Source organism: Ranitomeya imitator, chromosome 7 (assembly GCF_032444005.1).
Source record: "Ranitomeya imitator isolate aRanImi1 chromosome 7, aRanImi1.pri, whole genome shotgun sequence".
In the NCBI taxonomy this organism is placed as follows: Eukaryota; Metazoa; Chordata; class Amphibia; order Anura; family Dendrobatidae; genus Ranitomeya; species Ranitomeya imitator.
In genome coordinates, this window is record NC_091288.1 from 130,166,063 (window position 1) to 130,191,478 (window position 25,416).

At 43.2% G+C, this 25,416-nt stretch overlaps 1 protein-coding gene across 1 annotated transcript in view; it reads right to left on the reverse strand.

The window, feature by feature from the left end:
- The window catches only part of HSPD1 (heat shock protein family D (Hsp60) member 1), a 253,106-nt gene that overhangs the window by 178,160 nt on the left and 49,530 nt on the right, over positions 1-25,416 (reverse strand). Inside the window, exon 3 of the mRNA XM_069733806.1 lies at positions 23,948-24,200. Coding sequence (XP_069589907.1) covers positions 23,948-24,200 — 253 coding nt within the window. The remainder of the gene's footprint in view (positions 1-23,947; positions 24,201-25,416) is intronic.

The window sequence follows — 25,416 nt, forward strand, 5'->3', positions numbered from 1 at the left end:
GAACAGTGCAGAGCACTGTATGGGGCACAGCCAAGGGGGAATATGGACAGTGCAGAGCACTGTATGGGGCACAGCCAAGGGGGAATATGAACAGTGCAGAGCACTATATGGCACAGCTATGGGGAAATAATGATCTATTTTTGTTTTTGAAATTCACCGGTAAATGCTGCATTTCCACCCTAGGCTTATACTCGAGTCAATAGGTTTTCCCAGTTTTTTGTGGCAAAATTAGGGGGGGGTCGGCTTATACTCGGGACGGCTTATACTCGAGTATATACGGTAGTTCTTGCTACTTTAACATGCAAGTAGATGAAGATTTTTAGAATCACTTTATATTACTTTTTTCTCCCCAGTTTAATGGGTTAATCATTCATATTTGGTCACCACTGTTCTGTTGTACTTAGGAAGGAGAAAAATAATCCTGACCTTAATTTAAATAGATTTATTCAACTGAAACAACAACAACATTACAGCATAAGTTATTTGCTTAAACAAACATCCATGTTTGTTAACTAGTTTGGCTAAACAAAATATATATATATATATATATATATATATATATATATATATATATATATATATATATATATATATATATATATATTTATTAAGAAACTTAGACTGTCAGCCCAGCCGACACATGAAAAACTTAAATACTACTGTCCCTGCTGTCCTCTGTAGCTCACTTGTCATCTTCATCATCATCATCTTCTTTGTTCCTATTCATAATCTGGAAAAGAAAAACAAGCTTTCCTGCTTTATTGGGTCCCAACCGATTTCTCAATTTAGAATGAATGAATCCAAAGGAAGAGAATATTCTTTCAACGCCTGCAGAAGAAGCTACTGCTGTTAAAAGTGAAATCATTACTTGAACAGTCTCTAAATCCAAGCGCTTAAGTGACTTCCACCAGTTTACTGGTGTGACCTTCCTTAAAATATCTTCAGCAAACATATTTCTTGAATGGTTCCCCCTTAGCTCTGAAGTTTATTATAGTTGGCATTAAAGATGGATGATTGCTGGATACCCATGTCATAGCTAACTCCTCTTCCTCAGCACTTAGGTTTTGGCCCGGATATTGGATATTGACAATATTTGCCAAAAAATGAGCTGGAGTCAGTGCTTGTCCCATTCGTTTGTTTACTGCTTGTAATTTAATTCTGTCCATGTGTAGTTCTGTTTTTAAGTGTTCACTCAGTTCCTTCCAAATTTCAACAGCATCCGCAATAAAACAGCTATTTTTCTGTATTTTGTTTAAAGCTTGAGAGATGGGTTTCAGGAAGCTCAGCATATGTTCAACATTTCTCTTAAGCCCAATGTTGAGGATTTTGGCCGTGACAGTGCCATCTATTTTATCTCGATTTTCTTCACAAAGTGTCATCAGAATAGGGCAGTTTTTGATATACTGCTCAAAACAGTCCACCAGAGTTCCATCTAACATCTTGTGGGAGCGTTAGCTTGGTTCCACCCATTCTTTTCAGAGCTGCTGCAGCAAAATGATTATTACGGAAGTATTTAGCAATTTCAACAACAGTTGCCTTTATTTCTGGAACACTTAAGTCTTTGGCTAAGAGGTGCAGCAAATGAGCACTGCAACCATATGTTATTAGCAGCTTTGTATTCCCTCCCTGCTCTTCTAAATCTCTTCTCATCTTGGATACGTTTGCAGCATTGTCAGTGACCAAACTGCGTACTAGACATTTGAATTTTTGTTCACATGTCGTTATAGCTTTTACTGCCACTTCTTGTAAGTATTCTGCTGTGTGTGCATTTCCTGACGTATCCGTTGTTTGTGCAATGAAGACTTTACCTTCTTCCGTTGTTATACAAGCACATACAATAGGATCATTGTGGACATTACTCCACCCATCAATACTTAGGTTAACAATTTTACCCTCCAGAGCTGTTGCACATTGCTAGATTTCTCTGTCATACACTTGATCCAGCAGTTTCCCTGCAACATCAGCTCTGCTGGGTGGACTGTATCCTGGTCTCAGTGACTGAACCATATTAATGAAATGTGGGTTCTCAGTCAGACGGAAAGAAGAGTTTGTTGCATAAATAAACTGGGCAATTTTTTCATCAATCAACTCTTTTTCTAATCTGCTAGTTCTTATCACAAATCTATCTATGGCGGTTCCAGGAGGTAAAGGTTTTTTCTTCCTTTTGGGTGATGGTGATGTGTAGCTGTGGGTGTCTGATGATGATGCTGCTGCTAATGAAGCACTGTCCTGGATGGATAACTCTGAAACTGTAGAACAGGATGATGGTGATCTTGGAGGTGGATAGTTTCCAGAATCCATGAATTCCCCTAAACAAATAAAGTCAATGCTGTTATTTTATTGTTTATACAATTTCTGCTTATTGTACACAACACATCACTGCCCCTGCCCCAAAAGGAATATTTGTTTTTTCTTCATAACTGTACCAAATGACAGTAACATGCAGTAATAAGAAATATAATTTCTCACATGACAGTCCAGTCTTTGGAAATAGGATTCAATAAAAATGTTTACCAACCTGAAGATCCTGCCTGTTCAGAAGTGTTTCTTTGGACATCTTCATCACCGCACTTCTCATGATGTTGCCTCATTCGCGCTACCAGGCCTTGCATCTCTTTGTTGCATTGTTTGCATTTTGCACGCATGCCTGCCTTACCGATAGGCGAAGGAGCTTCATTAAAATATTCCCAAACTGGGTCTCTTTTACGGCCTGCTGCCATTATAAGGAAAGAATGTAATAAACCTCAGATCGTACACACAAACAGATCCAGACTTGTCTGTCTGTGGCTATGCTGCAGTATTGTGCTCAAAGTTTCACTTTCATTTTCTGCTTGCCCTTCCACCTCCTCACACTTAGATTCACATTCTTCTTGTGTTGTGCAGATCTATTCCACTCCAAACAATCAGAAACATATTGTCTAACTTCTTGGACTTGGCACTGAAGGGGTTGATTCTGTATTCATAGGTTTGTAGAACAATAGGATTAAGGTCTTTCTCAACTCTGTTCATGTTGTAACATTTTTGCCGTGAAGAGGCTGGGACCTCTGCGGAGTCAAATTCAGTTTTGAGAACTGCGTAAGTAAAGCGAGCGTCTGTGATAATATAGGAGAGAAACTGCCCACTAATCCTACAGAAACCTCTGGAAGAGCATGGCATTGTGAATGTTACACATATACAGCCTTTATTCTACTGAGTTAAACAACCCAGCTTTATCTCATGATGGAAGAACCAGGTAAAATATTTTCCTCAAAAAGCAGATTATTGAAAAAAATCCGATTTAAAATAAAAAAAAAATCCGATTTTTTTAATTTTTTTTTTAAAAAAACTGATTTTTATCCACCCTGGTTTCCACCGTTTAGGCACATCAGGGCTCTCCAAACGCGACATGGTGTTCGATCTCAATTCCAGCCAATTCTGCATTGAAAAAGTAGAACAGTGGTCCTTCCCTTCCGAGCTCTCCCGTGCGCCCAAACCGGGGTTTACCCCAACATATGGGGTATCAGCATACTCATGACAAATTGAACAACAACTATTGGGGTCCAATGTCTCGTTACCCATGGGAAAATAATTTGGGAGTCTAAAAAATCATTTTTGTGGGAAAAAAAATTAATTTTTATTTTCTCAATTCTGCGTTATAAACTGTAGTGAAACACTTGGGAGTTCAAAGCTGTCAAAACACATCTAGATAAGTTCCTTAGGGGGTTTACTTTCCAAAATGTTGTCACTTCTGGGGGGGGTTTCTACTATTTAGGTGCATCAGGGGCTCTGCAAATGCAACGTGACGCCTGCAGACCAATCCATCTAAGTCTGCATTTCAAATGGCGCTCCTTCCCTTCCGAGCTCTGCCATGCACCCAAACGATGATTCTTCCCCACATATGGGGTATCAGCGTACTCAGGACAAATTGGACAACAACTTTTGGGGTCCAACTTCTTGTTACCCATGGGAAAATAAAATTTGGGGGGCTAAAAAAAAACATTTTTGTGGTAAAAAAAATAATTTATTTTCACGGCTCTGTTAAAAACTGTAGTGAAACACTTGGGGGTTCAAAGCTCTCAAAACACATCTAGATAAGTTCCTTAGTGGGTCTACCTTCCAAAATGGTGTCACTTGTGGGGGGTTTCAATGTTTAGGCCCATCAGGGGCTCTCCAAACCCAAAATGGCGTCCCATCTCAATTCCTGTCAATTTTGCATTGAAAAGTCAAATGGCGCTCCTTCCCTTCTGAGCTCTGCCATGCATCCAAACAGTGGTTTACCCCCACATGTGGGGTATCGGCGTACTCAGAACAAATGGCACAACAACTTTTGGGGTCCAATTTTTTCTCTTACCCTTGGGAAAATAAAACAAATTGGAGCTGAAGTAAATTTTGTGAGAAAGTTTTTTTTTTTTTTTTTTAAATTCCTGTGAAACACATGAAGGGTTAATAAACGTCTTGAATGTGGTTTTGAGCACCTTGAGAGGTGCAGTTATTAGAATGGTGTCACACTTGGTTATTTTCTATCATATAGACCCCTCAAAATGACTTCAAATGTGTTGTGGTCGCTAAAAAACTTTGGTGTTGTAAAAATGAGAAATTGCTGGTCAACTTTGAACCCTTAACTCCCTAACAAAAAAAAAAAAATTTTGGTTCCAAAATTGTGCTGATGTAAAGTAGACATGTGGGAAATGTTACTTAAGTATTTTACATGACATATCCGATTTAAGGGCATAAAAATTCAAAGTTGGAAAATTGCAAAATTTTACCTAAATTTTTTTTTTTTTTTCCACAAATAAACGCAAGTTATATCGAAGAATTTTTACCACTACCATGAAGTACAATATGTCACGAGAAAAAGTAATAATCGCCAAGATCCGTTGAAGCGTTCCAGAGTTATAACCTCAAAGGGACAGTGGTCAGAATTGTAAAAATTGGCCCGGTCATTAACATGCAAACCACCTTTGGTGATAAAGGGGTTAAAGCCTAACCCACAGGCAGCTCTGAAGCACAAGAATCTCATTCACTGAAAAATGCAAATGCAGATAAATACAACCACAAGATGGATTTTATCAACTCTGGTATCATTTTACTCAGTAAAACGGCGCCAACCTGACAAGGTCTGTAGATTACTGAGCAAAATCCTGCTGATAGGGAAAAACTTTACTTAAAGTGAACCTATTATGATAACCCTTAACCCCTTAGCGACCGCCGATACGCCTTTTAACGGCGGCCGCTAAGGGTACTTAAACCACAGCGCCGTTAATTAACGGCGCTGTGGAAAAAGTCAATAGCGCCCCCCACAGGCCGATTTTCTCCGGGGTCTCGGCTGCCGGGGGTAGCCGAGACCCCAGAGAACATGATTCGGGTTTTTTTTAACCCACCCCACATTTGCGATCGCCGGTAATTAACCGTTTACCGGCGATCGCAAAAAAAAAAAAAAAAAAGCGATCTTTTTTTAATTTCTCTGTCCTCCGATGTGATCGCACATCGGAGGACAGAGAAAAGGGGTCCCAGGTGGCCCCCCAATACTCACCTAGCTCCCCCGATGCTCCTCGTGTCTCCCGGTGGGCGCCGCCATCTGCACCTCCCTCACTTATGAGAGCTCATCTGCAATGCAAGTGCTGTTCTTGCGTCAGTTCTCCTGGGAATCATGTGACAGAATAATGTCCAGCCAATCAGCAGCCTCTTCGCTCCTTCATGCAAAACTGACATCCGGCGGAAACTAGAGAGAAATTGCTCTTTTATCCAGTTCTTGTATTATTCTTGCACCGATAAAAAGAATTTATGCTGAGCACCGATATAGATATACACACATACAGTACATACTGTAGCAGAGCCAGGTAGGACAGTGTTAAGTCTTAGCTCTGTAGGATTTGATTAGAAGCACCTTTACTAGCTTTTTTTTCCTTTTTAAACATAACAAAAAAACATAACCAGGGCCAGTGTTCATCAGGCATGTCAGAATGCTTGATGGAGCAGAGTATCCTGAAGCTGGTAAGTGCCCAGCCAAAATGTGAGCTGCAGCTAGAAGACATGTTCAGGGGGGTGTGCTTCCTCTGAATGGACAAAGGATGAGTCAGCTGGAAAAGCTGAGTAGTCAGTCTGTGGGAGAAGCAAAGAACAATGTGGAAGCCGCAGCCTGTTCAGTGTGAACGGTGCCGAGAGTTGAACACTTCTGTTTGGTGCTGGAAGCTGCTGGAGCATGGGCTGGGATTATAACTTCTGTGTATGAAAAGAAAAAAACAATTCACAGCACCTCATAGCAAATACAGGGTTAACTTTACCCACAAAAGAGGCACACATCAATTCCAGAGAGTGCTTCCCAGAAAAGATCCAAACTTTTAAGTAGAAAATGAAGACAGCACCTCAAATGGTGAAAAAAAAACAATTCCTTTATTCTGCCCTCTGTGGCCTTTTGACTTTTCAATCTACATGATCTTTTTCAAGCACAGCACGTTACAATAACCCCATTTAAATAGTCTCCAAAAACCACTCCTTAACACCTTCATGACCCAGCCTATTTTGACCTTAATGACCTGGCCATTTTTTGCAATTCAGACCAGTATCCATTTATGAGGTAATAACTCGGGAACGCTTCAACAGATCCTAGCGGTTCTGAGATTGTTTATTCATGACATATTGGGCTTCATGTTAGTGGTAAATTTAGGTCAATAATTTTTGCCTTTATTTGTGAAAAAAAAAAAAAATGGAAATTTGGCTAAAATTTGGAAAATTTCGCGCTTTTCAAATTTTTATTCTGTTAAACCAGAGAGTTATGTGACACAAAATAGTTAATAAATATAACATTACCCACATGTCTTCTTCACATTAGCACAATTTTGGAAACAAAATTTTTTTTTGGCTAGGAAGTTATAAGGGTTGAAATTTGACCAGCGATTACGCAGTTTTGCAACAAAATTTACAAAACCATTTTTTTTTTTTTAGGCACCACCTCACATTTGAAGTCAGATTGAGGGGTCTATATGGCTGAAAATACCCAAAAGTGACACCATTCTAAAAACTGCACCCCTCAAGGTGCACAAAACCACATTCAAGAAGTTTATTAACCCTTCAGGTGCTTCACAGCAGCAGAAGCAACATGGAAGGAAAAAATGAACATTTAACTTTTTAGTCACAAAAATGATCTTTTAGCAACAATTTTCTTTTATTTTGCCAAGGGTAAAAAGAGAAACTGGACCCCAAAAGTTATTGTACAATTTGTCCTGAGTACGCCAATAGCCCATATGTGGGGTGGGGGGTGGGGACCACTGTTTGGGCGCACGACAGGGGTCAGAACGGAAGGAGCGCCATTTGACTTTTTCAATGACAAATTGGCTCCAATCATTAGCCGACACCAGGGCTGTGGAGTCGGAGTCGTGGAGTCGGAGTTAGTTTTGGTTGGAGTCTGTAGAAATGTACCGACTCTAGCTTTAAAAAAAAAAAAAAAAGGTATTATTTCATAATTGAACTTACATATGAATTTTATAAATGTTAGTCAAATATATATGTTCTATCAAACTATGAACAACAGTGATAAGCAGTTCTGCTGGAGATAGAGACATTTCTTAAGGTACCTTCACACTGAACAACTTAACGATATCGATAGCGATTTGTGACGTTGCAGCGTCCTGGATAGCGATATTGTTGTGTTTGACACGCAGCAGCGATCTGGATCCTGCTGTGACATCGTTGGTCAGAGCAGAAAGGCCAGAACTTTATTTCTGGATCTCCCGTAGACATCGCTGAATCGGCGTGTGTGACGCCGATTCAGCGATGTCTTCACTGGTAACCAGGGTAAACATCAGGTTACTAAGCGCAGGGCCGCGCTTAGTAACCCGATATTTACCCTGGTTACCAGTGTAAATGTAAAAAAAAAAAAAAAAAACACTACATACTTACATTCCGGTGTCTGTCCCCCCTGCGTTCTGCTTCCCTGCACTCCTGCGTCCTTTGTCACCGCTCTGCTTTGTGGCCGGCGCTTACACAGTGCAGGGAAGCAGAACGCTGGGGGGACACGACAGACACCGGAATGTAAGTATGTAGTGTATTTTTTTTACATTTACACTGGTAACCAGGGTAAACATCGGGTTACTAAGCGTGGCCCTGCGCTTAGTAACCCGATGTTTACCCTGGTTACCCGGGGACCTTGGCATCGTTGGTCGCTGGAGAGCTGTCTGTTTGACAGCTCTCCAGCGACGCTGTAGCGATTGGCATCGTTGTCTAGATCGCTGCAGCGTCGCCAAATGTGACGGTACCTTAACTTCTTGTGCGTCACTGTTCTCCACTGCCCTTATCTAATCTTATACATGGTTAACCTCATGTTGCCCCAACCCTCCTACTTAGGCCGGCGTCACACTCGGCGTAAGACAATACGGTCCGTACATTACGGCCGTAATACGCATAAAAGTCCCCAAAATAGCGGTCCGTAGCTCCTCCGTAGGCAGGGTGTGTTAGCGTATTTTGCGCATGGCATCCTCCGTATGTAATTCGTATGGCATCCATACTGCGTGTTTTTCTCGCAGGCTTGCAAAACCAACATACGGATTTACAATGGATCCATGTGTTAAAAAAAAAAACATAAAACATACACTGTCAGATCAGTAGACACATGTATATATATTAATATTTCATCCAGCGCGAGATCGCTTTAAAGCCGGTAATTCAATTGCCGGCTTTTGCCATCTCCTTCCTAAACCCGACATATGAGACATGGTTTACATACAGTAAACCATCTCATATCCCCTTTTTTTTTTTTTGCATATTCCACACTACTGTTAGTAGTGTGTATGTGCAAAATTTGGCCACTAGCTATTAAAGGGTTAAATGGCGAAAAAAATTGGCGTGGGCTCCCGCGCAATTTTCTCCCCCATAGTAAAGCCAGTGACTGAGGGCATATATTAATAGCCTGGAGAGGGTCCGTGGTAATTGCCGCCCCCCCCCCCCCCGGCTAAAGACATCTGCCGCCAGCCACCCCAGAAAAGGCACATCTGGAAGATAATAATCTTTATTTATATAGCGCCAACATATTCCGCAGCGCTTTACAGTTTAACAGTTTCAAACACAAAAGTCATAAGTAACAACGTTAACAATACAATAACTAAAGCAAAATAAGACGACCCTGATCGTGACAGCTTATTATCTACAATGAGGTGGGGGAGATGCAAAGTACAGGTGTGTATTTACAATGATGTATTTACAATCATGGTCCAGCCATCTTCAGGGGTTGGGGAATAGATGGGGATAGTGAATGGGCTACACACACATACATAACATAACTTTGATTAGTGAACGTGATAGGCCGCTCTGAACAAATGTGTTTTGAGCGAGCGCCTAAAACTATGCAAATTATGGATGGTCCTAATATCTTGGGGTAGAGCATTCCAGAGGATTGGCGCAGCACGGGAGAAGTCTTGGAGTCGGGAGTGGGAGGTACGGATTAGTGCAGAGGTTAATTGAAAGTCATTTGCAGAGCGCAGTGGTCTGTTAGGCTGATAGACAGAAATGAGGGAGGAGATGCAAGGGGGTGCCGCACTGTGGAGAGCTTTGTGGGTGAGAACAAGTACTTTGAATTGTATCCTGTAATGAATGGGTAGCCAGTGTAACGACTGGCGAAGAGCGGACGCGTCCGAGTAACGATTAGCCAGATGGACGACCCTGGCTGCTGCATTAAGGATGGACTGGAGAGGGGAAAGTCGAGTGAGGGGGAGGCCAATTAATAGAGCGTTACAGTAGTCCAGGCGGGAGTGGATCAGGGCGACAGTGAGGGTTTTAGCTGTCTCCATGGTGAGAATAGGGCGGATTCTAGAGATGTTCTTTAGGTGTAAGCGGCACGAGCGGGCAAGAGATTGTATATGGGAGGTGAAGGAGAGATCGAAGTCAAACATAACACCCAGACAGCGCGTCTGCTGCCGGGGTGTTATTATGGTGCCACCCACGTAGAGGGAAATGTCAGATTTAGGGAGGTTAGTAGATGGTGGGAGCAGAAGAAGTTCAGTTTTGGAGAGGTTGAGTTTCAGATAGAGAGCGGACATGATGTTGGAGACTGCGGACAGTCAGTGGCGTTCTGTAGTACAGCGGCGGTAAGGTCAGGGGATGACATATATAGTTGTGTGTCGGCATAAAGATGGTACTGAAAGCCAAATCTGCTGATGGTCTGTCCAATTGGGGCCGTGTAGAGAGAGAACAGAAGGGGGCCAAGGACTGAGCCCTGAGGTACCCCAACAGTGAGAAAAAGAGGAGATGAAGTGGAGCCAGAGAACAGAACACTGAAGGAGCAGTCAGAAAGGTAGGAGGAGAACCAGGAGAGAGCAGTGTCCTTAATGCCTAGTGACTGGAGCCTAGAGAGAAGGAGAGGGTGGTCAACAGTGTCAAAAGCTGCAGAAAGGTCGAGAAGAATGAGCAGAGAGTGGTCACCATTACGTTTTGCTGTCAGGTGGTCATTGGTCACTTTGATGAGTGCAGTTTCTGTCGAATGTAGGGGGCGGAAACCGGACTGTGAAGGGTCTAGGAGGGAGTGAGTGGAGAGGTAACGGGTATGGCGGGAGTATATCAGGCGCTCCAAGAGTTTAGAGATGAAGGGGAGATTGGAGACCGGTCTGTAGTTGTTTGTGCAGGATGGGTCGAGGGTGGGTTTCTTTAGTAATGGAGTAATGATAGAGTGTTTGAAGGAGGAGGGGAAAATGCCACAGGAGAGGGAGAGATTAAAGATTGTAGTTGCGCCTATTCTGGCACTTGGCCACTCATCCCATTCCCGTGTAGCGGTGGGATATGGGGTAATGAAGGGTTAATGCCACCTTGCTATTGTAAGGTGACATTAAGCCAGATTAATAATGGAGAGGCGTCAATTATGACACCTATCCATTATTAATCCAATTGTAGTAAAGGGTTAAAAAACAAAACAAAAAAAACACAAACACATTATTAAAAAGTATTTTAATGAAATAAATACAAAGGTTGTTGTAATATTTTATTGTACTCTCAATCCACCTGAAGACCCTCGCTCTGTAAAAAGGAAAAAATAAACCAACAATATACATACCTTCCGAAGATCTGTAACGTCCCACGATGTAAATTCATCTGAAGGGGTTAAAATATTTTACAGCCAGGAGCTCTGCTAATGCAGCGGTGCATTAGCCGAGTTCGCATCTCGGCTGCAGGAAAATGGCCGCCGCGATCGCCATCTGCGCACCCGCGGCCATTTTCCTGAAGCCCCGTGAAGCCGAGAAGAACCATCTGCGCACGCGCGGCCTCACAAAGATGGACGCGCCCACCGATAAACGGCTGAATAGCGCAGATTGCGCTATTTTCCTTCAAGCTGCGCAGTGGATTCACCAGTTGGACATGCGCACACCACTATGCCACCAACGGAGATCTGGGGGAGAAACAGCGCTGTCACCACGCCCATATGACCTGACCAGCGTGATTGACAGCCCAAAACGGCGACTTCACAAAGGTATTTCGGCAGCATAGGTGGGGAATAAAGGCTCACAAAATACACTAATGTAAAGCACAGCTCTGCCCTTATTTAACGGTATTTGTAGCTCATCTTGAAAAAACGGGGTGACAGGTTCCCTTTAAGGCAAAAGTGGATGCTTGGCTCAAGCTGCATATATCTGTGGTAGGCAGGGTGAATCTTATCAAAATAATTTTGATGCCGAAAATACTATGTTCTTCATAATGCGCCAGTTTGGATACCGCACGGGAAATTTAGGCAGATTAATACTCTGTTTAGTAATTTAATGTGGGGGAGACAACATCCACGTATCAAACTGGAGACACTTCAGCGACCCAAGGAAGATGGGGGCTTGGCACTGCCTAACCCTGAAATATATTTTCTTGCAGCCCAAAGTCAGCATCTAAAGGGCTGGGTGCATGAAGGGTCGTCTGGGGCGGTACAGAAATTAATAGAAAAGGTGACAAAAAAAAAGGCCAGTAGCACAATGTCTGGAGGATGGATCTCTGGTGGCTTTGGGGAAATTGTAAAATGGAACTGTGTTATTGATATGTAAGCTGTGGGGTAGGCTGAAATATATACATGGGATTACGGGTTTGACCAGATTCTCCCCGCTATGGCTTAATAATTTAGACGTTTGGGGCATTGGGGGTACTAACAGAATGGCAGGCCAAAGGGATTCTATACGTATATCAGATAACTGAATGGGATGAGTTGAAATCCTTTTCCCAATTGCAGGTGGAATTTGATCTCGGGCTTGCGGGGGAATACCAGTATTTGCAGATGAGACATGCTTTCGGAGCTCAGAATAGGGACGGAGGTATTAGAATTCAAAGGGATATAGTGTTATTTCTACTCTGTATAAAGACCTGCTGCATACTTTCCTTTTAGGGTTTCCAATAATGGCGAGAGCCAAGTGGGAGAAGGATCTGGGCCCAATGAAGAACGAGACTTTGGAGTCGGTGCTAGAATGGGTCCCACGGCTGTCACAGCTTTATGTAATACACAGATTTTACAGGTCTCCGAAGGTGTTATATAGGGCAGGTTTGCGTGATGATTCTGAGTGCCGGAGGTGTAGATCTACAGATGCTGATATTTTTCATATGATGTGGACGTGTCCGAGCCTGGCTGCTTTTTGGTTGGTAGTTTTGAGTCGTATGGAAGGTGCGTATGGATGCACGGTGCCAAGGGACCCGGTGGTGTGCTTGTTGGGGTGCGTGGATGAGATTGGAGTGGATAACAACCTGAAGATAGCCATTGCCAGATTGCTGTATATGGACCGGAAGGTGATAGCGTGAAATTGGATCAGGGAAGAACCGCCGTCAAGAAAAGAATTCCTCCAGTATGTGAAACAGGGTTTGACACTGGAAAAGGGGTTTTATAAGAAAAGAGGGAAAATTGAAATGTTCAATAAATTGTGGTCTCCGTGGATTGCCATGGGATAGGGGTATTAAAGAGAATGAGTGAATTAAAGTCCTAAATTGGTGAAAATGTGACATGTGGCCTACGATCCTAACCGAGGGTTTAGTCACTCTATAGTTTTAATGATGGAATTGTTAAACAAGGTGAGCTGTCTTGTTGGGAGGGGGCAGGATACGTTGGGATTGAGGGGGGTCGTTTGGGGGGGAAAACCTTGTATTGAAAATAAGAATGTAACATGTCAATTATAATGTTATTCTTAATAAAAATTTATTTGAATTAAAAAAAAAAAAAAAAAGTATAATATAAACCTATTTTTCCCATCTTTTAGGATACATCGGGGGCTTAGCTCACCGTCGATTTTGGGGGCGACAGGTTCCCTTTAACTGTATATTTTCTGTGATACTTTTGTGCCGAGAAGAAATATGAAACTCTTGGGAGTTTTATGAAACTATAAAAGTGCACATTTGAACCAAACTACAGCGTCTTTGTGAACACCATCTAATGCACAAGAGCGTGTGAATGTGAAAATATAAACATACATATATATATACGCACACATACATACATACTAGATGGTGGCCCGATTCTAATGCATCGGGTATTCTAGAATATGCATGTCCACGTAGTATATTGCACAACCCATGTAGTATATTGCTCAGCCACGTAGTATACAGCACAGAGCCACGTAGTATACAGCACAGAGCCACGTAGTATACAGCCCAGCCACGTATGTAACAGGTTAAAAAGACTTAAAATAAACATATACTCACCTTCCGAGGGCCCCTAGTAGTCCTGGCATCTGTGTGCGGTGCACGTGGCAGCTTCCGGTCCCAGGGTTGGTATGAGCGCAGGACCTGAGATGATGTCGCGGTCACATGACCGTGATGTCATTGCAGGTCCTTCTCGCATAGCATCCTTGGCACCGGAATCTGCAGCTTGCACTGCCGATTACAGGGCACGACGTCGGAGGGTGAGAATAACTTTTTTTAATTATTATTTTTAACATTAGATATTTTTACTATTGATGCTGCATACGCAGCATCAATAGTAAAAAGTTGCTCACAGGGTTAATAGCTGCGTTAATGGAGTGCGTTACACCACGTTCCATTAACGCTGGCATTAACCCTGTGTGAGGGCTGACTGGAGGAGAGTATGGAGCGGGCACTGACTGCGGGGAGGAAGGAGCGGCCATTTTTGCCGGTGGACTGTGCCAGTCGCTGATTGGTCGTGGCAAAACGCCCACAGCCAATCAGCGACTTGGAATTCCATGAAAGACAGAGGCCGCGACCAATGAATATCCGTGACAGACAGACAAAGACGGAAGTGACCCTTAGACAATTATATCTACTATATAATTGTCTAAGGGTCACTTCCGTCTGTCCTGTCATGGTTATTCATTTGCTGATTGGTCTCGCCAGCTGCCTGTCAAGGCTGCCGCGACCAATCAGCGATGGGCACAGTCCGGAAGAAAATGGCCGCTCCTTACTCCCCGCAGTCAGTGCCTGTCGCCCGCATACTCCCCTCTGGTCACCGTTAACACCGGGTTAATGCCTGCGGTAACGAACTGCGTTATGCCGCGGGTAACGCACTCCATTACTGCCGCTATTAGCCCTGTGTGTCCCCAACCTTTTACCATAGATGCTGCCTATGTGGCATCAATAGTAAAAAAGTAATGTTAAAAATAATAATAAAAAAAAAAAACCTGTTATACTCACCCTCCGTTGTACGCTGAGCCGCTCGCGCCTGCCGCCATCTTTTCCCAGCGATGCATTGCGAAATTACCCGCGAGACCGCTAAGTCATCTGGGTAATTTCACAATGCATCCTGGGAACGCAAGAGGACGGCAGCCGCGCACCCATCGGCACAGCGCCGTTGGATCCCAGGAGGCGAAGAGACAGGATGCTGAGGAGCAGCGACGAGAATGGTGAGTATGTTAGAACTACAAGGGGCCCTCGAATCGTTAGGCGAGTATGTTTATTTTTTAATTTTTATCCTGTGACATACGTGGCTGGGCAATATACTACGTGGCTCTGTGCTGTATACTATGTTGCTGTGCTACGTCGCTGTGCAATATACTACGTGGACATGCATATTCTAGTGGAAAATAGCTATGGAGGATACCCACTAAATTAAAACATAACCTTTAATAAATATAAATAAAAAGCTCAGGCCCTAACATAACACAAACAAAACACACGTGCTCAGGTGAACCAGTGCTCAAGATAAAAAAATTGGATCAGTCTTACCAATTTAGACGGACACATGGAAATCCCTCAAAGGTCATGAGGGTGGTGGTTCCAAAACGCTATGGGCCAAGGGTAGGGAAAAGTACACTGCCACTGTCTTCCCTGTAAACCCTTATAAGAGCTCCTGTCCTAACAAGTCCTAAGTCCTTACTTCAGCTGCGGACACAGCAAGCTTTCTGTTGGATTTTCCAGCCACTGCTGAACCCATTGGATACAGACTCATACGGACCTGTATGGACTTTTATGGATTGTCCTGCCTTGGATTACAGAGGGGATCTACTGGCATCTCCTTAAGTGTATAAACTCCCCTGATGATGCTCCCCCATTGGAGTTGAAACGCGTAGGGAGAAGAGACATTTAGGGCTAATTTTGGTTGGTGGGTTCCCATAGCAGGGCTCACTTGGGGCCTGTCCTTGTTAGGACAGGAGCTCTTATAAGGGTTTACAGGGAAGACAGTGGCAGTGTACTTTTCCCTACCCTTGGCCCATAGCGTTTTGGAACCACCACCCTCATGACCTTTGAGGGATTTCCATGTGTCCGTCTAAATTGGTAAGACTGATCCAATTTTTTTATCTTGAGCACTGGTTCACCTGAGCACGTGTGTTTTGTTTATACGTGTTATGTTAGGGCCTGAGCTTTTTATTTATATTTATTAAAGGTTATGTTTTAATTTAGTGGGTATCCTCCATAGCTATTTTCATATTTATCCTGAGGATATAGACAAGGATAGTTTTTCACGCCTTAGCTTTTTCCTCATCATCTACAACCATTCTTTCCTCACTATTTTTTAAGGGAAAAATAGCTAACATATTAAACACCTTCTTCTCCACGGTATTCACGGTGGAAAATGAAATGCTAGGTGGAATCCCAAGAAACAATGAAAACCCTATATTAAGGGTCACCAATCTAACCCAAGAAGAGGTGCGAAACCGGCTAAATAAGATCAAAATAGATAAATCTCCGGGTCCGGATGGCATACACCCACGAGTACTAAGAGAACTAAGTAATGTAATAGATAAACCATTATTTCTTATTTTTAGGGACTCTATAGCGACAGGGTCTGTTCCGCAGGACTGGCGCATAGCAAATGTGGTGCCAATATTCAAAAAGGGCTCTAAAAGTGAACCTGGAAATTATAGGCCAGTAAGTCTAACCTCTATTGTTGGTAAAATATTTGAAGGGTTTCTGAGGGATGTTATTCTGGATTATTTCAATGAGAATAACTGTTTAACTCCATATCAGCATGGGTTTATGAGAAATCGCTCCTGTCAAACCAATCTACTCAGATTTTATGAAGAGGTAAGCTATAGGCTGGACCACGGTGAGTCATTGGACGTGATATATCTCGATTTTTCCAAAGCGTTTGATACCGTGCCGCACAAGAGGTTGGTACACAAAATGAGAATGCTTGGTCTGGGGGAAAATGTGTGTAAATGGGTTAGTAACTGGCTTAGCGATAGAAAGCAGAGGGTGGTTATAAATGGTATAGTCTCTAACTGGGTCGCTGTGACCAGTGGGGTACCGCAGGGGTCAGTATTGGGACCTGTTCTCTTCAACATATTCATTAATGATCTGGTAGAAGGTTTACACAGTAAAATATCGATATTTGCAGATGATACAAAACTATGTAAAGCAGTTAATACAAGAGAAGATAGTATTCTGCTACAGATGGATCTGGATAAGTTGGAAACTTGGGCTGAAAGGTGGCAGATGAGGTTTAACAATGATAAATGTAAGGTTATACACATGGGAAGAAGGAATCAATATCACCATTACACACTGAACGGGAAACCACTGGGTAAATCTGACAGGGAGAAGGACTTGGGGATCCTAGTTAATGATAAACTTACCTGGAGCAGCCAGTGCCAGGCAGCAGCTGCCAAGGCAAACAGGATCATGGGGTGCATTAAAAGAGGTCTGGATACACACGATGAGAGCATTATACTGCCTCTGTACAAATCCCTAGTTAGACCGCACATGGAGTACTGTGTCCAGTTTTGGGCACCGGTGCTCAGGAAGGATATAATGGAACTAGAGAGAGTACAAAGGAGGGCAACAAAATTAATAAAGGGGATGGGAGAACTACAATACCCAGATAGATTAGCGAAATTAGGATTATTTAGTCTAGAAAAAAGACGACTGAGGGGCGATCTAATAACCATGTATAAGTATATAAGGGGACAATACAAATATCTCGCTGAGGATCTGTTTATACCAAGGAAGGTGACGGGCACAAGGGGGCATTCTTTGCGTCTGGAGGAGAGAAGGTTTTTCCACCAACATAGAAGAGGATTCTTTACTGTTAGGGCAGTGAGAATCTGGAATTGCTTGCCTGAGGAGGTGGTGATGGCGAACTCAGTCGAGGGGTTCAAGAGAGGCCTGGATGTCTTCCTGGAGCAGAACAATATTGTATCATACAATTATTAGGTTCTGTAGAAGGACGTAGATCTGGGGATTTATTATGATGGAATATAGGCTGAACTGGATGGACAAATGTCTTTTTTCGGCCTTACTAACTATGTTACTATGTTACTATATATACACACACACACACACACACACACACACACACATATACATACACACAGTCATGGCCAAAAGTATTCACACCCCTGCAATTCTGTCAGATAATACTCAGTTTCTTCCTGAAAATGATTGCAAACACAAATTATTTGGTATTATTATTTTCATTTAATTTGTCCTAAATGAAAAAACACAAAGAGAATTGTCCTAAAGCCAAATTGGATATAATTTCACACCAAACAAAAAAGGGGGTGGACAAAAGTATTGGCACCCTTCGATAAATCATGTGATGTTTCTCTAATTTGTGTAATTAACAACACCTGTAACTTACCTGTCGCACCTAACAGGTGTTGGCAATAACTAAATCACACTTGCAGCCAGTTGACATGGATTAAAGTGGACTCAACCTCTGTCCTGCGTCCTTGTGTGTACCACATTGAGCATGGAGAAAAGAAAGAAGACCAAAGAACTGTCTGAGGACATGAGAAACCAAATTGTGAGGAAGCATGAGCAATCTCAAGGCTACAAGTCTATCTCCAAAGACCTGAATGTTCCAGTGTCTACCGTGTGCAGTGTCATCAAGAAGTTTACAGCCCATGTCACTGTGGCTAACCTCCCTAGATGTGGACGGAAAAGAAAAATTGACAAGAGATTTCAATGCAAGATTGTGCGGATGTTGGATAAAGAACCTCGACTAACATCCAAACAAGTTCAAGCTGCCCTGCAGTCCGAGGGTACAATAGTGTCAACCCGTACTATCCGTCGGCGTCTGAATGAAAAGGGACTGTATGGTAGGAGACCCAGGAAGACCCCACTTCTTACCCCGAGACATAAAAAAAGCCAGGCTGTAGTTTGCCAAAACTTACCTGAAAAGGCCTAAAACGTTTTGGAAGAATGTTCTCTGGTCAGATGAGACAAAAGTAGAGCTTTTTGGGCAAAGGCATCAACATAGAGTTTACAGGAGAAAAAAAAAGGAGGCATTCAAAGAAAAGAACACGGTCCCTACAGTCAAACATGGCAGAGATTCCCTGATGTTTTGGGGTTGCTTTGCTGCCTCTGGCACTGGACTGCTTGACCGTGTGCATGGCATTATGAAGTCTGAAGACTGCCAACAAATTTTGCAGCATAATGTAGGGCCCAGTGTGAGAAAGCTGGGTCTCCCTCAGAGGTCATGGGTCTTCCAGCAGGACAATGACCCAAAACACACTTCAAAAGGCACTAGAAAATGGTTTGAGAGATAGCACTGGAGACTTCTAAGGTGGCCAGCAATGAATCCAGACCTGAATCCCATAGAACACCTGTGGAGATATCTAAAAATGGCAGTTTGGAGAAGGCACCCTTCAAATATCAGGGACCTGGAGCAGTTTGCCAAAGTAGAATGGTCTAAAATTCCAGCAGAGCATTGTAACAAACTCATTGATGGTCACCGGAAGCGGTTGGTCGCAGTTTTTTTGGCTAAAGGATGTGCAACCAAGTATTAGGCTGAGGGTGCCAATACTTTTGTCTGGCCCATTTTTGGAGTTTTGTGTGAAATGATCAATGTTTTGCTTTTTGCTTCATTCTCTTTTGTGCTTTTTCATTTCAGACAAATTAAATGCAGATAATACCAAATAATTTGTGTTTGCAATCATTTTCATGAAGAAAATGAGTATTTGACAGAAATGCAGGGGTGTCAATACATTTGGCCATGACGATCGATAGAGATAGATATACATACATATACACACACACACACACACACACTAGCTGAAGAGCCCGGCGTTGCCTGGGCATTGTAAATATCTCTGGTTAGTTATAGCACCTCACTTCTCTTATTTTCCCATCACGCCTCTCATTTTCCCAATCACATCTCATTTTCTCCCTCACACCTCTCATTCCACCCAACACTTGTCATTTTGACCTCACTCCACTATTTCCCCTCACTCCTCATTTTCACCTCACACCTTCACCTCACACCTCTCATTTTCACCTCACACCTCATTTTCACCTCACACCTCTCATTTTCACCTCAGTATATACATGTTTGTCATCTCCCTTATATATAGTATACACCTGTATGTCATCTCATGTATATAGTATATACCTGTATGTCATCTCCTGTATATAGTATGTACCTGTATGTCATCTCCTCCTCTATATAGTATATACAGTGCCGGCAAAAAAAATCTTTACACTTGCGCAGCAAAAAAAACTTTACATATAAAATCCACATCATAATTTCACTTTTTAAAAGTGTACACAATGGAGGAGATAATAAAAAAACTGACTAATATTGAAGCTGGCTTTGTTGCAAATATCAACCAATCAACGCTCAGTTTTCACTTCTCTGGTAAAGCGAAAGCTGCACTCTGGTTGTTATGTGCAGCCCAGCCAGTTTTGCTATTAGGCAGTCTTTTATTATCTCCCTCAGTTTTTAATTATCTCCCAGAATGGGTTGAAAGAAGCTTAAAATGGAAGAGAAATCCCGTGCCTTGAGAAGGGGGATTCGGTGATTGCTGTAGCTAGAGATCTGGGAGTGTCAAGAGAAGCAATTTATCAACTGAAGCGGTCGGTGGCATCATTGCCTCCTGGGATGGTACCACAGAGGAAGTCAGGCTCTGGCGCTCCTAAGAAAACTTCACCAAGGACTGATAAGCTTCTGAAGCGTGAAGTGATGTCACATCCTGCTATAACTGCCGTTGAACTAAACAACAAGTACCCTATGCTCCTCCAGAACATCGCAACTAGGACAATTCGTCACCGCCTGCAGAAAGACCTGGGTCTACCAAGTTGCCGTGCCACAAAGAAGCCCCTGCTCACAGCAGCAATGAAGAAGAAAAGGCTTGCCTTTTGTAAGAAATATCAAGATTGGACATCTGAAGAGTGGAAGAAAGTGATGTTTAGTGATGAGAGCACTTTCAGGATGGTCAGGGGAGGCTCAAGGTTCAAGAGACATGACCCAGCAACATCAACAATCTAAAGGAGGTGCTGAAGACACTGTGGGTAAACATGGACTCCACATACTTAAGGTACCATCACACTGAACGATATCGCTAGCGATCCGTGACGTTGCAGTGTCCTGGCTAGCGATATCGTTGAGTTTGACAGGCAGCAGCGATCAGGATCCTGCTGTGCCATCGTTGGTCGGCGCAGAAAGTCCAGAACTCGTCGCTGGACTCCCGCAGACATCGCTGAATCGGCGTGTGTGACGCCGATTCAGCGATGTCTTCACTGGTAACCAGGGTAAACATCGGGTTACTAAGCGCAGGGCCGCGCTTAGTAACCCGATGTTTACCCTGGTTACCAGCGTAAACGTAAAAATAAACAAACACTTCATACTTACATTCCGTGTCTGTCCCCCGGCGCTGTGCTTCTCTGCACTGTGTAAGAGCCGGCCGGAAAGCAGAGCACAGCGGTCACGTCACCGCTGTGCTTTCCGGCTGGCGCTCACTGTCAGTGCAGAGAAGCACAGCGTCGGGGGACAGACACGGAATGTAAGTATGTAGTGTTTTTTTTTTTACGTTTATGCTGGTAACCAGGGTAAACATCGGGTTACTAAGCGCGGCCCTGCGCTTAGTAACCCAATGTTTACCCTGGTTACCAGGGGACTTCGGGATCGTTGGTCGCTGGAGAGCTGTCTGTGTGACAGCTCTCCAGCGACCACACAGCGACGCTGCAGCGATCGACATCGTTGTCGGTATCGCTGCAGTGTCGCTTTAGTGTGACGGTACCTTTAGCCAGCCTTGCTGAATCCATGCCTAAACGACTGCAGATGGTGATAAAATGTAAGGGTGACATGACAAAATACTAATTGTAATAAAATATCCACAATAAAACACTTGAATCCACTTGAATATTAAGATTTTGTGGTTTCATTGAACTTGTAAAGATTTTTTTTGCCGTCACTGTACCTGTGTGTCATCTCCCCTGTTTATAGCATATACCTGTGTCATCTCCTCCTGTATTAGACCTCGTTCAAACGTCATTTGCTCAGTATTTTTACCTCAGTATTTGTAAGCTAAATTGGCAGCCTGATAAATCCCCAGCCAACAGGAAGCCCTCCCCCTGGCAGTATATACTAGCTCACACACACATAATACACAGGTCATGTGACTGACAGCTGCCGTATTTCCTATATGGTACATTTGTTGCTCTTGTAGTTTGTCTGCTTATTAATCAGATTTTTATTTTTGAAGGATAATACCAGACTTGTGTGTGTTTTAGGGCGGGTTTCGTTTGTCAAGTTGTGTGTGTTGAGTTGCGTGTGGCGACATGCATGTAGCGACTTTTGTGAGATGAATTGTGTGGCAACAAGCGTGTAGCAACTTTTTTTGTGTCGAGTTGCATGTGACAGGTTAGTGTAGCAAGTTGTGTGCAGCAAGTTTTGCGCATGGCGAGTTTTGCGTGTGGCGAGTTTTATGTGTGGTGCCTTTTGAGTATGTGCAAGTTTTGTGTGAGGCAACTTTTGCATGTGTTGCAACTTTTGTGCATGTGGCAATTTTTCTGTGTGTGTAAGTTTTGCGTGTGGCGAGTTTTCCATGAGGTGAGTTTTGCACTTGTGGCGAGTTTTGCGTGAGCCTAGTTTTTGCATGTGGCGAGTTTTGCGCATGGCGAGTTTTGAGCGGCGACTTTTATGTGGCGAGGTTGGTGTATGTGTGGTGAAATGTGTGATGAGGGCAATATGTGTTCAAGCACGTGGTAGTGTGTGGCGCCTTTTGTGTGTGTGTTCAGTATCCCATGTCGGGGCCCCACCTTAGCAACTGTACGGTATATACTCTTTGGCGCCATCGCTCTCATTCTTTAAGTCCCCCTTGTTCACATCTGGCAGCTGTCAATTTGCCTCCAACACTTTTCCTTTCACTTTTTTCCCCATTATGTAGATACGGGCAAAATTGTTTGGTGAATTGGAATGCGCGGGGTAAAATTTCGCCTCACAACATAGCCTATGACGCTCTCGGGGTCCAGACGTGTGACTGTGCAAAATTTTGTGACTGTAGCTGCGGCGGTGCAGATGCCAATCCCGGACTTTTTTTTTTTTTTTTTTTACACACATACTCATTCCGCAGAGCTGTGTGATTATTAGAGCAGACAGTCGTTATGTGTCTCATACATCTGTGGTTTCCCTTTCCTCTCCTTCCTATAGATTTTTAATTTTCTACCAACACACGATTTTTCTTTTTTGTGGGACGAGGTGAAGTTTTGAATGACACCATTAAAACATTAAAAAATTTAAAACAGAAACCACAATTCTGACATTGTTTTGGGGAATTTTACACTTTATTCCCCTTAATCAATTCTTGCGCTTCACCTTTAGGGTATGTTCACACGTTCCTGATTTCCATCCTTTTTTTTTCAGGACCGTTTTAAAAAACTGCAGCTCTTGGCAGAAAACGCAGGTCCTTTTTTGATGCGTTTTTTATCCTTTTTTTGATCCTTTTTTTTATGCAGTTTTCTATGCAGAGTCTGTGTGTTTTCTAGGAAGTTTTTTAGGGTTAAAATGGCTGAAAATACCCTAACCCTACCCCTAACCTTAGTGGAAAAAAAAAAAAAAATTCTTAATTTTTTTTATTGTCCCTACCTATGGGGGTGACAAAGGGTCATTTACTATTTTTTTTTTTTATTTTGATCACTGAGATATAACTTATCTCAGTGATCAAAATGCACTTTGGAACGAATCTGCCGGCCGATTCGGCGGGCGCACTGCGCATGCACCCGCCATTTTGCAAGATGGCGGCGCCCAGGGAGAAGACGGCCGGCCGGACACCGGGACGCCGGGTAAGTATAAGGGGGGGAGATTAGGGCACGGGGGGGCATCGGAGCACTGGGGGGAGGCATCGGAGCGCGGGGCGGTGGGATTGGAGCACGGGGGGGCAGCCACACTCCGCCCACGCACTTCCGCCCGCTTCCCCGCACTTCCTGCTGCAGCGGTTCGGCACCACAAACCGCAGTAAAACCCGCAGATATTTTTTTCATCTGCGGGTTTTACTGCGGGTTTGACCTCACAATGGAGGTCAATGGGTGCAGAACCGCTGCGGCTCCGAAAAAAGTGACATGGTACTTCTTTTTTCCCGCAGCTATTCAGCGCGGTTTTTTGTTTGTTTTTTTTTCGCATTGTGGGCACAGCAGTTCCTGTTTTCCATAGGGTACAATGTAATGTACCCTGCATGGAAAACAGCTGCGGACCCGCAGCGGGAAAATCGCGGCAATTCCGCATGAAAAAAAGGATCGTGTGAACATGGCCTTAGAGTACTGGGTCCAGCAGAATAATATACTAAAATATGTACATGAGCTCAGATTTATCATGCAAAACTTCATAAGGAAAACCATTCGCAGAAAAAATACCTACCCCTTCTAATTTCCACTGGATTTGCACCTTTGCTGATTTTTTCAAATCCTTCTTTAGCAAAAGCCCTGGCCAGTACAGTGGCTGTAGTTGTGCCATCACCTGCTTCTTCGTTAGTGTTATTAGCCACATCTTGAACCAGTTTAGCACCAATATTCTTGTACTTGTCTTTTAAATCAATAGATTTTGCAACAGTGACACCATCTTTAGTTACTTTTGGACTTCCCCAGCTCTGTTCAATGATAACTGTTCTTCCCTAGGAAAAAAGTGCAATACAATTTAAAAGGCAACTGTATTTTTCAGCAACTTTTCAGTATAAGCTATATGTAACATGAGGCATAAAAAAATATCGCTACCCATTATCCTGGATTTTCAGTTATCCCCACTTTTTTAGTTTGCTTGATTGTAGGATTTTACGTTCCATTTTTCCCACCTTCAAGATAACAATTGTTTATTTAACAGAAATCCAAGCCTGCCAAGATGACAGTATATAGTATAATCAATGGCAATGCATTGCTCATTATGACAATGATTCTTAAAGAAGTTGTTTTTTTTCCCATAAATCTTGCCATTATGTGCCACTGAAAACATATACTTTGCTTATTTCAGCAATATTACCTGGTATCATGCTGTAGCAGCACATCTTTAGTGCTGGATCCAGCTCTCATGGGGTTAATCAACAACTTCCTTTCTCCTGAGTTATTGTGGTCTAATACTACAAGTTCCATGATGCATTGCACTCGCCTGTAACTCTGCACCTGGCACACCCACTCCAAAACACACCCAACACCTCCCTCCTCTATGTTCAGGCTGATGAGGAGAGGTCACATCTTGGTCACAAGTAGTGTTGAGCGATACCGTCCGATATTTGAAAGTATCGGTATCGGATGGTATTGGCCGATATCCGAAAAATATCGGATATCGCCGATACCGATACAAGTCAATGGGACACAAATATCGGAAGGTATCCTCTATGGTTCCCAGGGTCTGAAGGAGAGGAAACTCTCCTTCAGGCCCAGGGATCCATATTCATGTGTAAAATAAAGAATAAAAAAAAAAAATATTGATATACTTACCCTCGGACGCGCCCTGGTTGTAACCGCTGCAACCGCCATGATTCCCTTCCTAAGAATGAGCGCGTGAAGGACCTTCGATGACGTCGCGTCACCGCTCATGTGACCGCTCACTCGACCAATCACAAGCCGCGACGTCATCGAAGGTCCTTCACGCGCTCATTCTTAGGAAGGGAATCATGGCAGTTGTGTCCCATTGACTTGTATTGGTATTGGATATCGGTATCGGCGATATCCGATATTTTTCGGATATCGGCCAATACCATCCGATACTTTCAAATATCGGACGGTATCGCTCAACACTACTCAACACTAGTCACAAGCTGAAAGCAGCACCAAGAACTGCACAACCATGCTGATCAAGCTTTTTTTCTTTCTCATCCATTTCATAGAATAGTT